Source organism: Euprymna scolopes, chromosome 11 (genome assembly GCF_053919585.1).
Source record: "Euprymna scolopes isolate OS-2025 chromosome 11, ASM5391958v1, whole genome shotgun sequence".
Lineage (NCBI taxonomy): Eukaryota > Metazoa > Mollusca > Cephalopoda > Sepiida > Sepiolidae > Euprymna > Euprymna scolopes.
The window spans coordinates 77,272,645-77,286,027 of record NC_136492.1 but is presented as its reverse complement, the minus strand read 5'-3'; the positions used below and the strand labels follow the sequence as shown (position 1 = coordinate 77,286,027).

Genomic DNA, 13,383 nt, shown 5'->3' with positions numbered 1-13,383 from the left:
ATTATGATGTTTAATGTTACATTATGATGTTTAATGTTACATTATGCTGTTTAATGTTACATTATGCTGTTTAATGTTACATTATGCTGTTTAATGTTACATTATGATGTTTAATGTTACATTATGCTGTTTAATGTTACATTATGCTGTTTAATGTTACATTATGCTGTTTAATGTTACATTATGCTGTTTAATGTTACATTATGATGTTTAATGTTACATTATGCTGTTTAATGTTACATTATGCTGTTTAATGTTACATTATGCTGTTTAATGTTACATTATGCTGTTTAATGTTACATTATGATGTTTAATGTTACATTATGCTGCATTCCCATTAGATCACTGGAGTTAAGCAACGTTGAGCCTGTTCAGTACTAAAATCAGAGACCATTTTGGAATTCCAGGTGCTGTATATGCTCTTTGCTTATATTGGCATTGTTTCTAGTCATCCTGGATTTCTCTTTGCCACTGGACTCCAGCAGTGCCGATTCAGGAAGCATATGGTTGGAGATTGTGCAACCCTTGCCTCATATATGCAGCTACCTTTACTGAGTGTAGAGTTGAATGTAATGATCAAAGAAGCAAGCGCCCACGTGTGTGTGCATTGTGTGGCTATACGACTTACCTTCAGGTGAGATCTGAGAGAGAGAGAGAGAGAGAGAGAGAGAATGAGAATGAGAGAGAGATTAAAGATGGCGGCCGTGGCTTTATAAAGCCACGGCCGCCATCTGTAATCTCTCTCTCTTATGAAAGAGGTAGCACACCTGTTTGCCATGTCAAGTGCGGGTATCTCGGAAGGAAAAAGAAAAAGAAACAAAATGACTGCCTCAACACAATGTTTTAAAAAATCACGATATACAATCTAACTACAAACACAAGTCCTTTATTTTTCACTGAAAAACGAGTGCCCAATATGCAAAGCAGTCCACATGCTTTAAAGCTGGTAATCCTTCATTTTTTTTCTCTCCATTGTTACAGTAGGCAACATTTAATTTAATTCTCTTTTATATTTTAAAACCAAACCTGGTACTAGTCCAGTTTATGACCCGATCTCCAGAAACTCCATATTGGAATTTTCTGACAGGTTGTGTAAGCAACCGAAAGATGTCAAAGCAATGACTGTTAAGAATGGATTTTTATTTAGAAAGCCATTCTTAACATGAGGAAAGCCGGGAATATCACGTTGATATAATTTGTTGAAAGTTATTTTTCGATTAAGAAGTTTTTTGTTGATTTGATGAATTTCTCATTTTCATTGAAAGTTGTCGTATTCTAACAGCTGATTAGATAATCGTTTCAGCATCTTCTGGCTGCTTATATAACCTACCAGAAAATGATGACGTGAAGTTACTGGGGATGGGGGTCATAAATTGAACAAGTACTCAGACTTGCTATTTGCTTTCTAGCTTCCCCTACCATTTGAAAGTTGTTTCGTCCGGTCCGGGTTGTTTCATTTATTTATTTATATCATTAACTGTTTTATCAATTGAACCCAATCACTCTATTAATCGCCAGTAACACGTTCATTTGGGTTTGAGTGTTTCTTGCTGCGATCCTTCTCTTGTTATTGATCTTTCTGTTAGTAGTCTATTTGGTTTCATTTTCTTCGCTATTCTTGACGAATTACCAGGCCGGGAATGCGAACCTTGTGTCCAACATTAAGTGAGTCTAACATAAAAACTACAACCGGCCTTTATTAAAAAAAAAAAAAAAAAAAAATATGCCTGATCCAACACAAGAGTGGGTTGAAAATGTCCAACTGGAGGCCACGAGCACACTGAATTTGCAATCACCGAGTGACCACATCCAACTGGACAACCAGCTACCTTGGCCTTGGGCTGACACCTTCACTCCTTTGTACCTAAAAGAATCTTTGGCAACAATTTCTTCCTGACAAAGAGGATGGTATCTCTTATTTTATGTAAATATCCCTATCGCTTTTTAAGCAAACTGCTGAGTGTTTCTTTCTATTTATTTATTTTTCTTCTATATTCTATGTAGTTAGTGAAATTACGAATTAGGAAAACACTACGTATCCATGCTAGGACACACACACATACACGTGCTCGCGCACGCACACATACACACGTGCGCGCGCATGCACACACACACACACACACGTGACGTGCGTGCGCACGCACACACACACATACAAAGAAGATCTTCTCTACTTCCTTCTCTCTACAGTTTACTAAAATTAGGATCCGGAGAGAGAGAGAGAGAGAGAGAGAGAGAGAGAGAGAGGGAGAGAGAGAGAGAGAGAGAGAGAGAGAGAGGGGGGGCATAGATATCTATAGCTAGATATAGATAGAGGTATCTATAGATATATATAGAGATAGAGAAATAAAGGGATATATATATATACACACATATATATATATATATATACATACATATATATATATATATATATATATATATATATATATATATATATATATATATATATATATATAGAGAGAGAGAGAGAGAGAGAGAGAGAGAGAGAGAGAGAGATTTGATAATACAAGCAATGACCTGAGAATACAATTATTCTTTAGAAGCCTTTTATATTCCTGGCTGTATATTTACATAGCGAAACCATTTGTTATTTTCTATTGTAAGGAATGGTTTAGTTATTAACGACAGATGTAAAAGAAAACAAAAAACAAAACAAAAACAAAACAAAACAAAAACAATGTGCGTTCGCTGCGATTTCTTGGTTTCCTACCAACAAATAAAATATAGAAGACATTTCTTGAAGAGTTTGGGAAGATGCAATTTTAAATTGATTTCCCTTTTAAACAATTTTCCTTCATTTAAAAAAAAAGGAAACCGTAATTGAGAACCCCCCCCTTTTTTTTTTCTTTGAAATTATATTCTTCATGCTATTTCCACTTTGCTCGTTTTGTTTGCCGGTTGATTGGTAAGCAAAATTACATGCCAAAAAACACTTGGCCTGATTTCTACAAAACATTGTAGAAGAATGAGAGGTTGAGGCATCTGTGGAAAAAAATATGATGCTAATCTGGATAAAGATGTTGATCATAGATTTTCTTTTTTTACAAGGAAGTCGTCGCTTATCAAAGCCAGAAGGCCACTCAAGGATAAGGGTCAATGAGTGTCAGGAGGTCGGTGAAACAACACCATAATAATGTGTAGTGGTGGAAATTGAGTAAAATTTGATTATTTAAGAACATGGCTCAACAAGAACTTGTTTACATTGGACTTGAAAACGATCATATTGTAGTTAGTTAAAAAGCAGCCTCATGGTATAGTTCCACAAGCGGGTAGTTCTAGGAAAGAAATTTTGTTGATGGAATTTATGTTTAGTTTTAGGCACAGGGAAATTGTTGACAATGGTTGTAGCTAGACGAGTTTTTGTTGTGAATGTTTTGCAGGGGTGGAACCATAGATTGAAGTTTAGTCAAGCTTCGAGGTGTTGCTTTGAGATATTCTTGACTATTTCTCATGAAATAATACACAGATGGATTGTACATGTTAGCTGGTGATAGTGACGTCACAGAGGATACAAACGTAGACTGTGAGCTTGATGTGCAGTATTCGAGCTTTGTCAGATCTATTGTACCGTTCTCACTAGAGATTTTAAACGTTTTGTGATGTAGCACTAGATTCTAAAACCACAATCAAGGAAAGTAATTCAAACACCTGAATAAGGTAAATAAAATATCGTCCTTGGTTCAATTTCCAATGTGGGAATATAATTTTTTGTCCAACAGATGCAAGCATGTAAAACAGTTCAACTGAATATGAGGATGAGGGTAGTGTCACTTAGAACTGAATTTTACCAAGTACTTTATCCACTATGCTTGGTAAAATTCAGTTGTTCTGGACGTGAAGTTTCTATCCACAGTGCGAGTGACACTCAAAATACCATTGCGAATTACTTAGGACTTCTACCTAGTCATAGCTGACAGAACAAGAGCATACTACCCTTGTGGATTGAATAAAAGGTTTCGTTCGAAATTTCATGCACATTCCCCAAGTTTGACAAGATACACCTAAAGAAGGTCGAAGGTTACATCGACCGAAACGTTGTGCAAATAACACTGAAGATGAGAACAGTAGTCCAAAGATCCAAATAATATCTGTGTAGTGAGATTTGGGAAAATCCTCATCTCAAAAATTCAAAAACATAAGTCGATAGAATGTTACATTTTCTATCGTTTGTTTTTTTTGTATGGTTCTTTGCTCACTTTTTCGTATTTAACAATACTACACTTTTGTTAACTCCCATTTTTAATTCTTTTAATTAGCTGTAAATTTGTAAATATCAGAAAAAGTCATCCATCTCTCACTTAATTGTCTTTGTATTTCTTGCTTTCTATCACACTGTGCTCATTCAATCTTTCTTCTTTAGCTAATTTTCAGTGTGTTTGCACACACTGTAAACATGTATGTAAATTAGACGACAAGATAATAGTTTTCAATACTTCTATATTATTCGTACGGATAATATAGAAGTAAAGATATTTATTTTTAACTAGCAGTTCAGCCCAGCTTTGCTCGGGCCCTATGTTCATAACTTTATGTGCATATCCATATATATATGAAAAAGTTTGACTTATGTCCAGATAACCTACATCTAAAATTTCAAGCGTTTAAACCCAAAATTGGCGGAGGCGTTTGGTAGAGTCTGCAAAGGTCAACTCTTTCAACTTTGACCTTTTGGCAGACACATTTTCGCTCAGAAACTGATTAAAAAGCTTGATGCATGTCTGAATACCCTTTATGTAAAATTTCAAATGTTTAGACCCAAAATTAGCTGAATAGTTTGCTAGAGACCGCAAAGGTCAAATCTTTTGAACTTTGACCTTTCGGTAGCCAAATTTTCGGCCCAAAATCGATTAAAAAGCTTTCCCTTTATCTGAATACACTTTATGTAAAATTTCAAATGTTTAGACCAAAAACTGGCTGAGAGGTCAAATTTTTTAAAACTTTGACTTCAATTTTGACCCCATAACATTTATTGTTTTGGGCTCAAATCGAGCTAAAAAGCTTGATTCATGTCCAAGAAACCCACATATAAAATTTCAAGTGTTTAGACCCCCAAATTGGCGGAGGAGTTTGGTAGAGTTTTCAAAGGTTAAATCGTTGAACTTTTACCCCTTGACAGCCAAATTTGTGTCCGAAAACCGGTTAAAAAGATTTTCCCAAATCTCAATACTCCTTATGTGTAGACTGAAAATTGACAGAGTAATTTATTAGGTAAATGTACACACACAAATAGACACACACACAGAGACAATTTCATTTTTATAGATATACTAGCATGGATGCCCGGCGTTGCCCGGGTGTTTGGAGGTGTGTGTTGAGCAAAACAAAAATAAGTGGTAGTAGGAAGGCAGGCTCAAACCCATACAGCAAAACGATACTGATCTTGTGAAAATCTGTCACCTCTGTCGAAAGTTTTAGGTAGACATGCAAACATACATACATACATTTATATATTTGTAGCTCAAATTTTCGATACAAACCAATTAAAAAGCTTGCCCTATCTCTGAATAACCTTTATGTAAAATTTCAAATGTTTAGACCAGAAATTGTCTGAGTAATTTGGTAGAGACTGAAGAGGTCAAAGTTTTTCTTTTTTTAACTTTGACCCCTATTATGACTCCTTAACATTTATTGTTTTGGGCTCAAATCAAGTTATTAAGTTAGATCCCTGTCCGAGGAACTTATATCTAAAATTTCAATTGTTTATATCCAAAATTGTCGGAGGAGTTTGATAGAGTTCTCAAAGGTCAAATCGTTGAACTTTGACCTCTTAACAGCCAAATTTCTGTCCGAAAAAGGATTACAAAGATTTTCCCAAATCTCACTACCCTGTATATCAAATTTCGAGTCTGTATACTTAAAATTGACAGAGTTATTGCGTAGGGAAACGTACACAGACAGACAGATACACAGACACGTTCACTTTTATAGATTTATAGATAGATGATGGAAGAAGAATTTCTTAAGATATATTTTAGTGATATGAAATGCACTTCTATATGACAGTGTAACCCGGATATAAGACACCCGAATATAAGAAAAACGGATATAAGAGAGATTTTCTCTGGTTCCAAATTAGAAGCTCTGTCACAGGGAACCCGGATATAAGAACCCCCCTTGATATAAGAAACTCGGATATAAGAGCCGTAGGGTCTGGATAAGGTCTCTTATATCCGGGTTACACTGTAATAGTAAATGAAAACATAGCACAGAAAGAAACAAAACCGCTTTTAACATAACAACGATAGGGTTTATTTCAGTGGCAGAAAGTTGGACAGTGTCTGAGTTAAGAAAATGAAGAGCTGGAAGTTCTTTGGGCTGTTGAAGTTCGGCTAGCAGTTATCTTCAGCCGAAGATCATTAATACTGGAGCGTCCAGTAGATTGAGACAGGAAAAGAGAGAAGAAGCACAATGGATTCAATATGGCTAGTCATTTATATACATATACGATCCTTGTCAATAAAAGTCTAGCTATACTGATGAGGGGTAAACTCTGAAACATACATGTATATAGATGACTTACTTTTATGCACGTAGTAATTATTAATCAATAATTAATATTTAAATAAAAATACAAAAGTAAAAACATCCTAAGATTTGGGAAAGAAAAATGTAAACAAAGGGCAAATAACTCCTTTCTTATAATAAGAGAAAACGCTCAGGGAGCTAAATAAAGAAATTAATCGCTAATAAAAAAATAAATAAAAAATTCAAACAATCTTAGATTTATAAGCGATGAAAATTATACATAAAATTGACTAAGATCCGGTAGTCCCAAGGTAACAAACCAGACTACTTATCGAGCCGTTATAGGTTCGATCCTTGTCAATAAAAGTCTAGCTATACTGATGAGGAGCAAACTCCGAAAAATGCATGTATATAGATGACTTATTTTTATGCACGTAGTAATTAATAATAATAATAATAATAATAATAATAATAATATATATATATATATATATATATATATATATAACTACTTCATTTACTCACATAAATTAATATACGAAAGTATAAATTTATGTGTAAACTTTAAGTATTTACTTCAACAGTGCTCAATACGTAGGTAGAGCTAGTTAATAATTTATAAAATATATATGGCGATTAAGCTACACTCAATATTCCGCGTTTCATCCACTCTAGGATTTTTCAGGCTTAAGTGGATGAAACGCGGAATATTCAGTGTAGCTTAATAGCCATATATATTTTATAACTTACTATATATATATATATATATATATATATATATATATATATATATATATATATATAAATACCCGTTCACATACACCTTTCACGATAAAGTTAGAACCCATAGTTAGATAGAATCGAGCAATTGCATCGACAACGGACAATGGCAGACTCAAAGTGGGTTTCGATGTACTGCATCTCATCAGTGACATGCTCCGACGTAGGCGCAAACCCAGGTCGTCGCACACATGAAGTGTGCAATAACCACGACCTAACCATATGGGCCATGGTGCAATCTATTGGCTATGCCTCGATTTTTTAAATTCTTATATTTTTATCCAGTTCTACATTCTACAATGTGACAAGCAACACATCCTATACAACTAAGGTACATATATGCTCCGACATAGGCACGAACCCAGGTCATCGCACTCATGAAGTGTGCAATTGTCGATGCAATTGCTTGATTCTACCTAATTCTGGGTTCTAGTTTTATCGTAAAAGGTGTATGTGAACGGGTATTTATATATCTATCTATAATCTCCTCTTAATGTCTAATATGTGTAGAAAAAGCGGTTCATCCTATGTAGGGACATGATGTCCCTCAACAATTAGGTTGTTCCGAAATTGTGTCTGGGGAGTCGGCTAATTTCAGTTAATGTTTGTAGATGTGATATCTACCGCCTGCATACCAGCAGTAACGATCTTAGTTGTATAGGACACGTTGCTTGTCACATAGTAGAATGTAGAACTGGATAAAAATATAAGAATTTAAAAAATCGAGGCATAGCCAATAGATTGCACCGTGGCCCATATGGTTAGGTCGTCAGTATTGCACACTTCATGTGTGCGACGACCTGGGTTTACGCCTATGTCGGAGCATGTCAGTGATGAGATGCAGTACATCGAAAACCACTTTGGGTCTGGCATTGTCCGTTGTCGATGCAATTGCTCGATTCTATCTAATTCTGGGTTCTAACTTTATCGTGAAAGGTGTATGTGAACGGGTATTTATATATATATATATATATATATGTAGTAAGTTATAAAATATATATGGCTATTAAGCTACACTGAATATTCCGGGTTCTAGCTTTATCATGTATGTGAACGGGTATTTATATATCTATCTATAATCTCCTCTTAATGTCTAATATATATATATATGTGTGTGTGTGTGTGTGTGTGTGTGTGTAATTGCACATATATACACGCATCTATTGAATCAATAAAAGTGAAACTGCATAGCCTGTTCCATCATTATATCTTAAGTTGCTTTATCTTAAGTTGCTTTAGTTTGAGCTTATCTGTCACATCTTTACATTGTTCTGCCTTCTATAAACCTAAGTTTTTTTTTGTAAAAAAAAATGATTTATATATATATAAATATTATTTATATATATATATATATATATATATAAATGATATATATATATATATATATATATATAAAATATATATATATATATATATATATATATATAAATAAACGATATATATATAAATGACATATATATATATATATATATATATATATATATATATATATGTATAAAACTACTTGATCAATTTATATGATTTTTGGAAGATGATCTTTCGTTCAATGACGGGTACATACATTATAAAGATTTTTCTGTAGCCTATTTTGTTTTTAATCAAGGTTGAACTCTGGACTTACACGAGAGTCAGTCGTTTGCTGATGAGTATTAAAATCTATGAGTCGAAGCGATACAAAAATGGAAAGAAAAAAAAAACGGTAACTACTTACCTGCTAGAATTAAAGGTGTATTATTCCCAGAATCTCGACTGTTGATATCCACACCATTTTCAAGAAGTACCCGCACGCACTCGTGATGGTTTTTCTTGACGGCTATATGAATGGCAGCATAGCCATTTTTAGCAAGAATGTCACAGTCATTTCCTGATCGGAGCAAAAAAAGTGCTGAAGGGATTTGATTGTTGCAGACGGCCAAGTAAAATGGTGTTTGGCAGGAATTATCGGTTGTGTCGATATCAGCACCGGCCTTTATCAAACAATCTACACAATCGGTGTAGCCTTCTTTGGCAGCTAAAAGCAGGCCATCGTTAAGGTCTTTAGAAGGCACAGAACCCGGAATGGCAACCAGAATGTTCAACATGCGGACATTGTTCTGTTTTACAATGCTCAAGACACTGAAAGAAAAAAGAAAAGAAAGTTAGCGTCTGTTAGTTTAAATTATTATTGTGAGCGAAACACAGATAAACACTTTTTGTTGTTGATCGCATAAGAAAACATTAATTCAAGAAAGAACTGGAATATCTACTATACACTATCCTCGAGTGTACAAGGGTTTGTCAGGACAGCCTGGTATGAAAATTTTTTTTCGTATAAGTAAACCCTGACTAAATATTTAAAATGACATTCGCATTCGCAGCCCCCAAAAGATCTTGATATGGTTAACCCAAATTGGCTTCTATGAGGAATGGTGCACCTTCTTCAAGTGATGTTGTCTGTAGCAACAGTACTAAGCTGGCCACTTCACCAAACTAGACAAATTCTTATTCTGGAATTTGATAAGACCAAGAGATCACACAAGAAAGATATAACATTAAAAATAATAAACTGGTCAGTTAGTGAGAGGAAAATTAGTTCTTTATTGCATTATTTTTTTTTTTAATTACACTTTCACCCCAAACAAGGCACATTGCCACTTTGGTGTAGGGGGCTACTATCAGGGGCAACAACTACTGGGGTAGTATGTAGGGAGTTGGGCAGCAAGATGTCGGTTCACGTTACACTTGAACTTCTGCATGTCAGTAGATTTGGGGAAGCAGGAACCTGGAATGGAATTCCAAAGTCTAGTGGTTCTGGGGAAGAAACTACTGGAGTAGAAAGATCTTTTACATCTAGGGATCTCTACTGTATGGGGGTGGGATTTAGCTGCCTGTCGGGTTTGTCGAGAGTGTTTACATCGTGGGGGTACAAGTGCTTGCAGTTCGTCAGAGCATTCACCATTAAAATACTTGTAGAACAGGCAGAGGGATGCAACATTTCGTCGATGGGACTGAGGCTGAAGCTTAGATGCCAGTTCAGAACCTATCAGATTGGCGACTCTCTTTGAACCTTGTGTAGAAGCAGGAGACTAGTAGCAGATGCACCAGCCCAAATATGACAGCAATACTCCATACATGGGTGAATGGTGGCCTTATAGAGGTACAGGATACTTTCGGGTGTTAGTAGTTTTCTAGTAAAGTAGAGATAGCTTCCCTTATTCGCAGCGGCCCTGGCAATGCTTTCAATGTAATTGTCCCAACTCATGTTTCCTGTGAACGTTAGGCCAAGCAGTTTGAAAGACATACTCTCAGATAAAGAGTCGTTGGCCATTGCTATAGGTGGTAGAGAAGGTTTCTTGTAATTATTAAAGGAAACAAGTTTAGTCTTGGTGGCATTGAATGTGACCATCCATTTTTGTCCCCATTCCACTACAGATTGGAGGTCATCCTCTAGTGTTTCTGCCATTTCTTTAGATATGTGTTCATTTGTTTTCCTGTTGTGCCTGCCATAGAGTGTAGTGTCATCAGCATATATACCCATCTCAGAGGCAATGTTGTCGGGGAGGTCATTTATGAATATCAGGAACAATAGAGGTCCAAGGATAGACCCTTGGGGCACTCCCGCATTTATATCATATTGTTTAGATGTATGACCATCGAGGACAACCTGGATTTTTCTCTTATCTAAGAAGGATTTAATTATGTTAAGTATTCTACCAGTGATATCGTATGATCTAATTTTCCTGAGAAGACCCTCATACCATACCCTGTCAAATGCCTTAAATATATCTAGACCTACCGCTCTGCCTTCCCCCGCTTTGTCCAGTGAATGATATATACGTTCAGAGATTACAGTGAGGATGTCTGCTGTGGAACGAGTTTATCTAAATCCATATTGTTGTTCAGTCAGAAGTTTAGCATCTGTAAGGTGATGGACTAGAATTTGGTTAATTATGGTCTCAAATATTTTAGCAAAAAGTGGGAGGAGGCTAATGGGACAATAATTTACTGGGTCAGTTCTTTCGCCACAATTCTTGAAAACTGGCACTACAGAAGCATTTTTCCAGCAGGCAGCAAAGCAAGATCCATTAAGGCATTTGTTGTAGAGTTTGGAGAGAACTGGAGCTGCTTTGGCTGAGCACTTTTTTAATAGCACAGCTGGGATGAGATCGGGTCCACATGCTTTTGAAGTGTCAAGCTTTTTTTATGATAGCACGCTCCTGAGCAGGGGTGATTTTCAGATCGTCTAGCGTGGCATCCGTCCGCAAAGGAAAATCAGATAGGGGGTGGTTGAAAGGGTCCAATGTGGAGTTTGAGACAAACCGACTGGCAAGCATGTTAGCCTTCTCGGTTGCTGAGCAAACAACCCCGTGATTGTTGGTTAGTGGGGGAATTGTTGATTGCCCATTATTTACTACACTGTTGTTGATTTTATAGAACGCTTGAATATCTATGTATCTCATATAGGGATCAAGTGTTAACCACAAGAAGGGAACTTTTGATCTTTGAGAACTTCGACTGAAGTAAAATGAAACAAGTAAGAAACAACTTTGCTTTATAATATATATATATATATATATATATATATATATATATATATATATATATATATATATATATATATATATATATACTAGCGAGGGCGGAGCGACTGGCTTTCCCGGTCGTAAAATATGCTCAAATATGATAATATTCATTTGTTGTTAATATAAATGATTTTTATGTATAATCAATAGGGCTATTACAAGAGAATATTCTTTTCACTGTTTTAACTCTCGGATATATATCCGACACAGTTAGACGCAGTTAATCAATTGAGAACCACATCACTATATAAGATATTAACTGATATATACTCGAGCGTCAAAATAATGAAAAGATTATTCTCTTGTCATAGCCCTAATAATCAATACTTGTGATTAAATATGAATATACAGATCTGTCAACTCTTCTCAGTTTTACTATGTCGCCGACTTTTAAATAAAATTTATTATATGTCATTTTGTATAGAATGGCTACACATCTAATTGCAATAAAAATATTAGACTTATCTTTCATGAGACTTATTTTACCAAGACACATTGTCTTTGTCAAATAATGGCTACATATTTGTTATGAACATTTGATATGCGATATCATACATACATTCCTCATAAATGTATGTATGATATCGCATGTGTATGTACTTAAGTGCATATTATTACAACTATTTGTATCCGTATGTATGGGCTTCGTATGTGTTTCGTTTTTGTATGGTTCGATTGTGGTACAATTTTCAATAACATAGTTGCTATTTTTTTTTCACTTTAAAATATTTGAATGTTCTTTATGGAAAATTAATTTTTGTTACGATTTTTTAAAAAATTTTAGGTTCTGTTTTGTTTTTCTGTTTTTTTCAATGTTTATTTTAATTACAGCTTTAAATATTTAGGTTGACATGGTTTTATATATATAATTTTCTTTAATTTTTCATGAATAGTCTTCATCCAACCTGCGACCTGTAATCATAACACGATCTAGCCTGCAAGATCGAATGAGTTATCGACTCCTGCTTTATATTATAGATAACGTTATTCTCTAATATACACCTCTTTGCGCCCCAAGTGAGATGAATGGCTCTCGTCTTGGGGTACCTCCACGTCTTGACAACCTTCTAGGACTGACCTTCACTCCTGACTTGAAATGAAACACATACATCAAATCTATTGCCAAGATCGCTGGTAAAATGCTTGGATCACTCTACTGCTCTAGTAGGTATCTCATTGCCGATGCAATCCTGTATCTATATAAGAGGCAAGTACATCCTAAATTGGAGTATATTTGCCAGATCTGTGCAGAAGCTGCTTGGCGTGTCCTATCCTGCCTTGGTTCAAAACTGGCTTTAAAGCATAGTGGGGAATGTTCTTTTTCTTTCCTGCAACCTCTTTCACACAGAAGAGACGTCGCGAGCATGTCTCTGCTCTAGCATTATTTTCATAGCAAATGCTCGACTGAATTCCAATCTATGGTACCCCCTTGCCAAACTTTCACAAAAAACACTCAAACTAGCTTCAATCATTATATGCGATTTCCCCCACCATATGTGCCTAAATCTAAACACAGATTCCATGAACACAGCTTCTCCCAGAACTTTCTGTCTATAGAACACTGTTCCACTGG

The 13,383-nt window shown here is 35.4% G+C and overlaps 1 protein-coding gene across 2 annotated transcripts in view; it reads right to left on the bottom strand.

Annotated features, from left to right (window-relative positions):
* The window catches only part of LOC145287917 (ankyrin repeat domain-containing protein 55-like), a 152,129-nt gene that overhangs the window by 105,273 nt on the left and 33,473 nt on the right, over positions 1–13,383 (bottom strand). For both annotated transcript variants that reach the window (XM_080135865.1, XM_080135866.1), the window contains exon 2: positions 8,960–9,363. In XM_080135865.1, coding sequence (XP_079991991.1) covers positions 8,960–9,363 — 404 coding nt within the window. The remainder of the gene's footprint in view (positions 1–8,959; positions 9,364–13,383) is intronic.